Raw genomic sequence first — 9,990 nt, 5'->3', positions numbered from 1 at the left:
ACACACACACACACACACAAATAACATTAATAAAATAAACAACACATCCAGTAAAATATAAATAATGAAAATATACAAATATAAACAAAAAAGAAAACTACAAATTACATAAAAATAAATGAAAAAATACATGCATTCATTTAAAAATAAAAAATAATTTAATCAAAAATGATAATTTGAAATGTTACATTAATGTTCATATAATGAAAAAAGTTTTAGAACATTCATACAATATTAAAGGGATAGTTATTGCATGATCTTGCCTCTGTTTCACATAAACATGCATAATCACGAGTCATAATTTAGTTTTCTAAAGTATTCTCGTAGCTTTGTAATATTAAAGTGAAACCCCTGATGTCACATGGACTAATTCACCAATGTCCTGGACCTGGGAACATTTCAGTTGCATTGCTGTCTATGAGAGGGTCAGAGAGCTCTCGGATTCCATCAAAAATATGTGTTCCGAAGACGAACGGGGAAAGTCTTACGGGTTTGAAACTTTATGGGAGAGCAATAATGACAGAATATCATTTTTGGTGTGAATTATTCCATTCAGAATTGTTTTTTTTTCATTACGTAGTAGGAATGTTAGCAACATATTTAGCTGTGACGTGAGCATTAAAACTAGTTTAAAACAGAAACAGGTTTAAATCTTTTAGTTTGAATGAAAATCAATATGTGACTGTAGTTGAAGAAACAGTCGATATCTCGTGATGAAAAGAACCGAGCAGCTCTTGGAGGCCCGGAGCTGCAGGAACACGGCAGCGGTGTTTCCAGCGCCCTCTGGCGGCCGCGGAGCTCCAGAGCTGCGGGACTCCTCCCCTTAAATGCAGACCGAGCAGATCGCTCTTCCTGCGGTGTGTATGTGTGTGTGTGTGTGTGTGACAGCAGCAGCACTGGCGCATTGTGTGTCTGTAATACTCATTCGATTTATTCCCTCACACGCTGAGTTATTAATACAACCTCATCTGGTTCCCCTCTCTCTGGACGGACTACAGGAGGAACGGGCTTCTTAGAAAATGGCCAACAGAGATGATGAATACGATTTCTTGTTCAAAGGTAAATTCTGCATTCCATTATACAGAGCAGAGGAGTAATCATTCAAAATCCATCGATTGTTCCTGACCTATAGATCTGACAGGCTGGCGTATTTCGCGGCGGCACCCGTCTGAAATCATGGCATGCATAACAGGCTTTGAGACAGAAACGCCCGCAGAGGCTTCGAGACGCATCCACCGATCAGTAAAACATCTGTTCGCGATGGCCTGGATGCTTTCACACGGGATCCCAGGGCCTAGATGACAGATGAATATATGAAGAATAAGCTCTAGCCTCACACCGAGCTCATGTTCACAGGCGATTCAAGACTAAAAACGGCCTTGCACTGCGATCTAATGCTTTTTTAAAATATGGAATGTTGAAAGGAAACGTTCTAAGTACACGTTCTATAGTTTCAAAATGATAGAATGGAATGTTCCTCTAAAAAAATGTTAAATATAAAACATGGGTGTTTTAAATGTAGAGAATGTAACATTCTAATAATGTTTCTCTAACGTTCACATAACCAAGAAGAAACGTTCTAAATACATACAAAAAAAATAAGATGATGATAATGAGGCCACGTGCTGATATTCTGTGCTGCAGCTGATTGGTTACATTGTAACTGATTGTATCACGTCACCTGATCAAAGCCTGACGCCGCAAATCTGTTACATTCCATTTTCTCCGAATCACTCGAGTGTGAGGATCAAAGTTCAGCTTGACTTCCTCGTAAAGAAGACATGAGGATATCATGCAGCCTTCCTCAGCCTGAGCTGAAGGAAATCAATGCAAACACGCTCACAGCTTTAAAGGAACAGCTCACCTGTAAAACCCTGTAAAACCCTGCTATCCTTTAACACAGTATGAGATATGAGAGTTTTGTGTAGACTGTCTGAGCCATAATGAAAGTGGAAGGGATCTGGGGGTAGACTTTGCATCTCAAATCAGTTGTATTATATTCCAGATCTTTTACTGTATGGCCACCAGATCTTGAGTAATGCGCCTTAAAAAAAGAAAAGAGAAAGCAAGAGAGTAAGAAAGAGAACTGCAGGATGACACACAGTTCATAATAAACTTTTGGTGCACCTGTCAATCATAACTGAATTTAGAAAGTTTACGAACCCAAAATATTTTCTCAGTGGTCATTAAACCTGCATAAGATAGCATTATTCATAATTATATTCAGGATTTGGACATATAATGTGAACTGTGATACATTTTATTTTATATTTTATAGAATATCATTGAAATGTCCTTACATTTACTTTTGATTAGTGTTAGTCTTAATCACAATTAATCTCATCCAAAATAAATGTTTTTGTTTGCATAATATATATGTGTGTGTGTGTACTGTGTATATTTACTATGTATATATAAATAGACACAAATACAGTATATATTTTAAAAATATTTACATGTCTATATTTATATTAATATAATCATATTATAAATTAATACATATATTTGATCTATAAAAAATAACATATATTTTTTTTATATATACATGCATGTGTGTGTATTTATATACACTTAATAAATATACACAGTAAACACACACATATATATCATGTAAACAATGATTTTTATTTTAGATTAATCGCGATTAATTGTTTGACAGAACTACTTTTCATCAATTGAATGTGTCCTTGATGAATATTAATTTCCGTCCCCAAACTGAATGCTAGTGTGTGTTAATATTGTGATCTCAGAGCGTCTGTTTGTCTGCTTCTGCTCTCAGTTGTTCTCATCGGAGATTCGGGCGTGGGGAAGAGTAACCTGCTGTCACGCTTCACAAGGAATGAGTTTAATCTGGAGAGCAAGAGCACGATCGGAGTGGAGTTCGCCACCAGGAGCATCCAGGTGGACGGCAAGACCATAAAAGCTCAGATCTGGGATACGGCAGGACAGGAGCGCTACAGGGCCATCACTTCTGCGTGAGTACACTCGTGCTTTAGATGGGAATTATATACACACTGTATACTATTTAGTACTGGGGTATTTACACGGTACTTCAAATAATACCGCAGTTCTACCCAGTGTTATTTTAGTATCATTGATATACTCTTATAGTTTTTATTAATATTTTGAAAAAAAAAGAATATATATATATCATTTTAAAATTGTATGTTTTTTGTCATTTTTATTTAAAAAAAAAATTATAATTTTTTGTGCAATTTTAGGTTTTGTTTTTTTGTTGCTTAAAATAAATTCAAGCTTTCATTGTATTTTATTACATTTCAGTTAAAGTTTAAGGAATTATTATTTTTTTAATGATTTAATTTTAGTTAACTATAATAACCCTGGGATGCATGTTCCAACAGCACTTTTTTTTTGTAATACTTATGCAAGAAAACATGCAGAAAAAATATGCCATAATATAAACTTATTTGCATTTGTGGCTCTTGATAAGTGAACAGATGTGGTTTTGGTTCCCCTTATGCCAAAAATAACATTTGCATCCTCCACCCCAGCCATTAAACTGTTTTTGTATCATTTTATTGTCATTTTTGTGATCAATGTGATCAAACCTCTATAGCAATTGCAATAATATAGCAATAGTATATATAGCAATAGTAATTTTTGTTAATTTGTTAAAATATAAATATTCGATTTAAAACGAAATAAAGGAAACAAAAATTATTTAACTAAAATAAATAAATAAATAAAACACATTTTATTAATTAACTAACTGAAATAAGTTGCTAAATTAAACAAACAAAAAAATGTACCGTATTTTCCGGACTATAGGTGCGACTTATTTATCAAAATTAATTTGAAATGAACCAAGAGAAATGAACTAAAGCCGCGTTTCCACCGCAGGAACTTTACCCAGGAACTAGGGACTTGGTCCGGTACTTGGTGTGTTTCCACCGCAGGAACCAGGAACTAAATAAAAGTTCCGGGTAAAAAAATGCCCCCCAGAAAGTCCCTGCTGGCGAGGTGGTACTTTTTTAAAGTTCCGGAACTTTCGGGGGCGGGACTTTGGCGCTAAACATGCTGATTGGTTGAGTTCACGCAGCATTGGTTGAGTTCAACCACCATTTATTCGGATCAACATTTTCAAAATATTACTGTTATTGTGTCATGAAATGTAATTTTAAAAGTATTTCAGGCGAGAATGTAGTTGTTTAAAACTCAAATCTGTTGTTTATTTATAAAGACAGCGCCTATTTAAAAATGTGTTTCGCCGATCTCGTAGACGGTGAGCTCCACGCAATCAGCGGGAGCTCAGTCCTCATGTATCCGCAGAGAGCAGCCTCTCCTGGGATAGACCTTCTGTGCCGCTGGCTCTGATGTGTCTTTAGTGGTTAAACATAAAATATAATTCAGCTGCGGGGTAAATCTAACAGGTTTTCTTTGGTCTGTATTCAATTTATCTATATGTTAAAATGAAAATAAAAAAGGCGAATTTATATAATATTTCGTTTCATTGTAATGGCTGCATATACACATTTCCCTGAACTAAGTACATTTCTGCAGCTGTTATTATGCTTAAATGAAAACGAAAGGAGGCAGTGGTATTTGATATCATATTTCGTTTTATTGTAAATATACAGTAAGGAAAATTGCAGTAGCCAAGGCGAGCAGACTGAAGTTATCAAGTACGCTTCTGTTTATAGATTCACCGGACTTGCGTCGTCGCGGACATCACACTCCCCAGAGGAATGCACAAAGTCTGAACCAACTACCGAGGATGCACGTCCAAAATCAGCGTACTTTTTTTTTTTTTTTTTTTTTTAATCAGCGGTAATTTGTATTGAGAAACGCGCGCAGACCTACGTCACCAGTCTATTTGCCTAATCTACCCGGTACTTTACACCACGGTGGAAACACAGAAAGCAACAGGTCTGGGGGGAAAAAAGTTCCTGGGAAAAAAAGTTCCTGGTACAAATGTTCCGGGTAATTTCGGTGGAAACGCGGCATAAGAGACATGAACCAAGAGAAAACATTACCGTCCCAGCGCCCTCTCTTGGCTGGAGACGGTAATGTTTTCTCTTGGTTCTTGGTTCTAAATAAATGCGACTTAGAGTCCAGTGCGACTTATATATGTTTTTTCCTCGTCATGACGTATTTTGCACTCAGGTGCGACTTATAGTCCGAAAAATACGGTACTAAGAAAATAAAATAAGAGTAAAAATAAAATGTATTTACTCAATCAAACCAAAACTAAAACTGACCTAAAAGTGAAACTCTGGGCAATAGTAATAGTGAAGCTTGATTTGTGTTTATGGTTTTCGGAGGTCTGCAGGTATTATCGTGGCGCGGTCGGCGCGCTGCTGGTGTACGACATCGCCAAACATCTGACCTATGAGAACGTGGAGCGCTGGCTGAAAGAGCTGCGAGATCACGCCGACAACAACATCGTCATCATGCTGGTGGGGAATAAGAGCGACCTGCGGCACCTGAGAGCCGTTCCCACCGACGAGGCGCGCGCTTTCGCAGGTACAGCCAACTCTAGAGACACCACACATCCATCCTCTGGAAACCTGCTGCTTTCGTTCGTCTAATATCTGTGGAGAAGGATTTTAGACTGTTAAAGGAATAGCTCAAACAAATATGAAAATGTGAAGTGTCTCTTCAATGGATGCTCTGCAGTGAATGGGTGCCGTCAGAATGAGAGCTCAGAAGGAAGCATCATTATGGATTATGGACTTAAATGTTAAATGGTTAATAAAAAAACGTCTTAATGCTGGATTTGTTTCAGCTTTCGTCTTCTCCAGATGTTCACTGATGGACTGGATTACTTGTGGATTATTGTGATGTTTTTATCAGCTCTCATTCTGACGGCACCCATTCACTGCAGAGCATCCATTGATGAGACACTGATGCAATGCTACATTTCTACAAACCTAACTATTCCTTTAAAAAGTATGTGTATATTTGCTCCGACCATGATTCATAATTAAAATGTTCTTATTTAGGATAAGAAATGAACTTGAACTACATTAGTTATTTTATTAATCAGAACCAAATTAGATTAACATCGAACAGAATTAAACATCTTTATTAAACCTGTCTGATAAACACTGTTCAAAAATTGAAGAAATTAACACTTGTGTTCATCAAGGATGCATTAAGTTGATCACATTTACATTGTAACAAAATATTCTACGTCTGATAAATGTGTTCTTTTGAACTTTCTATTCATCTGTGAATTCAGCTGTTTTAACTTTTAACAATATTTAGCTGTTTTAACTACTTTTCATCACATAAATGCAGCCTTGGCGAGCAGAAGAGACTTCATTCAAAAATATTAAAATTGCTGGATGCAAATAGATTTGCACAGAAATGCACTCTGCTCTCGTTTTGTGAACAGGATTCATTCTGTGTGAAGCTTTATGTTGTCATATTAAACCCCTTCTGCTTGCTTCCAGAGAAAAATAACCTGTCATTCATCGAGACGTCCGCTCTGGACTCGACTAACGTGGAGGAGGCCTTCAAGAACATCCTGACAGGTACAGACCCATCTGAAGCATCACTATCAAACGCTTCCTCGCTGGAGCAATAAACCAACTACAGTGGATCTTATGCAACCTTAAAAGTGCAGCATCTGCCATCCGGTAAAGCTGGGATCGCCTGCCAGGAATTATGGGGATTTTAGAGAGATGTTTCAGACAGGGGTGTAAATATTCACAGTTAAAATCATGCGATTCCATAAACATTCTTTACTTGATGATGCAACGCAGCTTCAGGTTTAACATTTGGCCATGATTCAGTGATTCAGTGTATTTTGATATCTTTCACAATTATTAAAAAATAAATAAAAGGTAAACTGGAGAGACAAATTTACATTTTACATTCACATACTTAAGAAATTAATTTAATACACTGAGAACAGGGTTATTTTCATTTAAACCAAAAATACTGAAAAACATTTTTTTTTTTAACTGAAATAAAGGTGAAAAAAAAAAAAAATATATATATATATATATATATTTATATATATATATATATATATATATATATATATATATATATATATATATATATCCTTTATTTTATTTTATTTTTTTAGTTTGAGTAATTATATAATATGAAAAAATTTATAAAAACCAAAATACTGAAAATATATATAATATGAAGAAATACATAAAAAAGAAATAAAAACAAAATATTAAAAATATATCATATTAAGAAATAATATTAATATATAATATAAAAGTAAATTAAGGGCATGTCATATTTCATGAAGAAACTGAATCCTGTTTTAAGATTTTACTTTTTTTCTGCAGTTATTACCCACAATTACTTAAAATATAATATATATGCTTTTTTTGTGAGTGAAAAGTGGATATATTTATAAAAAGTCAAATGTTTTTGCATGAACCTAATGAGGTAAAATATGGGCAGCTCATGCAAAAATGGCAATTAAATTAGAATTTTTGAAAACTAAATAATAATATAAAAAAGCGAAATAAAATAAAATAAAAATAAAAAAGTTAATAATTTTTTACAATAAAAAATACAGGTTAGATTATGTGAAAAATGTACGTTAATAGGTTTATAATAACCATGACAAGTCTGTTTGACGGTGAGTTGTGCAGTCAGATTTCATTCTCTCACTCGTTCTCTCTTCGTTTCTCCTGCATCTGTAGAAATATATCGTATCGTATCACAGAAGCAGATCGCTGACCGGCTGGCTCACGACGAGTCGCCGGGGAACAACGTGGTGGACATCAGCGTCCCGCCGACCACAGACGGACAGAGGGGCAACAAACTGCAGTGCTGCCAAAACCTGTAACCATGACAACCAGCCCTCAGCTGTCACTCATCTCGTCTCTCTCTTCGTGTCATACGCTAATGTTTCATCTGTGTAATATATGTATGTTTTTCTTTTGATAGCTTGTCCACTCACATACACACAGTATCTGACTGTGCTCTGGTTTATTAGCTGCAAAACTGTGGTTAAAAACATGAAATGCAAGTAAATATTACACAATCATAGAGATACATGGATAAAGATCGGCTCAATCTCAAGATCATGTGAGGGCATATTTCACTCCAAAAAATCTAAATATATTTTAATCATATAATTAATAATTTTACATTTATATAAAAATTATTTCCTCTCAATTTTTTAAATATATATATATATATATATATATATATATATATATATATATATATATATATATATATATATATGTGTGTGTGTGTGTGTGTGTGTAATTTGATCAATCAAAATAAATTTTAATAATATCATTATTAATTATTATATTTATTTTCCCCTCAAATATTTATTACAGTAATGCTAATATATATATATATATATATATATATATATGCATTGCATACTGAGTGAAATTCATCAAAATGTCATGAACATTATTATTTTTAATATTATGAAATACTCAAAAAAATTCTGCATTTTTTCCCCCATGTAAAAAAAAAAAAAAAAAAATATATATATATATACACACACACACACACACACACACACACACACACACACACACACACACACACACACACACTGTATATTGCATAAAAAATGAATGTGACTTTTTCTTTTTTTTCTTTTCCCTCATTAAGTTAGAGTACTGTATAACCTCACTCTTTTGTCTTGAGACTGACCTTGATCAAGCTAGTAGACAGACAGAACTAGTCGTAAGCATTTAACCTTGATAAAGCTGCTAGTTAAGTCTGATATCAGAGCTTTCTATTCCTGTCTGTGTTACACTATGAGAGGAGGAAGTGATATTTACAGCAGACAGGAAGTCCCGCCTTCACAAACACATCTGTGGCTGGATTCTGGTACATCTAATAACAAACACACTCATGTGGAAACAAGTATAGTGTCAGACTTTAACAGATCAGCAACAACATCTGTTACAGCACTATTTATTTGATTTAATATGCATTTAGTTCTTTTGGAATGTTTTGTGTTTTAGTTTTTTTTATATGTGTGTTTAGGTTCATGATTTTCAAACACACCTTCATGTCTCTATGAAGTCTCATGAAAGCTGGTCTGGAGGTTCGCTGTGAGAACACACACACACAACTGTTTGTAATTATCAAGATTTTCAATTAAAAAAAATAAAATGATGCTTAAATTGTGAATACTTACCTATTGCGTCAATTATGCATCAAAATAAATATGCACACATGAAATTATCCACTTCCTATTTCTCCTGCATCTCTGCACAGAGCATTGCATTATGGAAAAATAATAAAAAAGTTTTTTTCATACTGCATTGACAGTTATATTAATAATTGCTTAAAATAAGAATTAAAAAAATAAATAATTTCAATTAGAAACAAAAAACATTTAAATTCAAAATGTAACTGTATGGTGCTCCTACAATGTATAAGAAACAGCTATTATTAGTAAAATCCCATAGTTATCTAAATTGACAGCAATATGAATAAACTTTAAAAAAAAAAATGTAAATTTTTTTTTTTTACATTTTTACAAAAAATACATTGCACTTATATTATGAATATATTGTAATTTATGTTTCAATATTATATTAATCTTTTCTTTTTTATGAGTGAAATGCATTACCTGTAAGGTAAATAAATAAATAAATAAATAAATACTTTGTTTCCCAGACATCCTCTGGAGTTTCGGCAGAGGTCTCAAGCTGAGCTCTGATTGGCTGAGCTCTTATCTCAGGATGAATGAGAACCTTAGACCTGCTCTAGTTTTCTCTGGCTGGGTCCTGAATGTAAATGAGTGTGTGTGTGTGTGTGTGTGTGTGTGTTTGCAGGAAGTGTGTGAGTGCTGATAAGAGCGCTCAAGAGTCTCATTCTTCAACACACAGTCTTCATAAGTACAGCTGAACGTTTGACATCAGCTATCATCACTGATAAAAGCTCCTCACAGAAGTACACAGTTTTCATTTTTTAACCTGTTAACTGCCACCCGGCCCCTCGGTGGGCACCTACGTTTACTTCACTATATTACAATTAAATCCTTATCTAATCATGACTATCAGAATGAACTAT

General features: G+C 34.2%; 1 protein-coding gene across 1 annotated transcript; it reads left to right on the top strand.

The window, feature by feature from the left end:
- Nucleotides 1–815: 815 nt before the first annotated feature.
- On the top strand, nt 816–8,117 carry LOC113045244 (ras-related protein Rab-11B-like). The gene is made up of 5 exons (XM_026205480.1): nt 816–1,059; nt 2,780–2,975; nt 5,291–5,484; nt 6,417–6,497; nt 7,638–8,117. Exons 1-5 carry the CDS (start codon nt 1,020–1,022, stop codon nt 7,781–7,783), a joined length of 657 nt encoding a protein of 218 aa, XP_026061265.1. The 5' UTR covers nt 816–1,019; the 3' UTR covers nt 7,784–8,117.
- The last annotated feature ends 1,873 nt before the right edge of the window (nt 8,118–9,990 follow it).

This window comes from Carassius auratus, chromosome 27 (genome assembly GCF_003368295.1).
Source record: "Carassius auratus strain Wakin chromosome 27, ASM336829v1, whole genome shotgun sequence".
Taxonomy (NCBI): Eukaryota; Metazoa; Chordata; class Actinopteri; order Cypriniformes; family Cyprinidae; genus Carassius; species Carassius auratus.
Note: the sequence above shows the minus strand (reverse complement) of the source record. Positions and strands in the feature narration are given on the sequence as shown.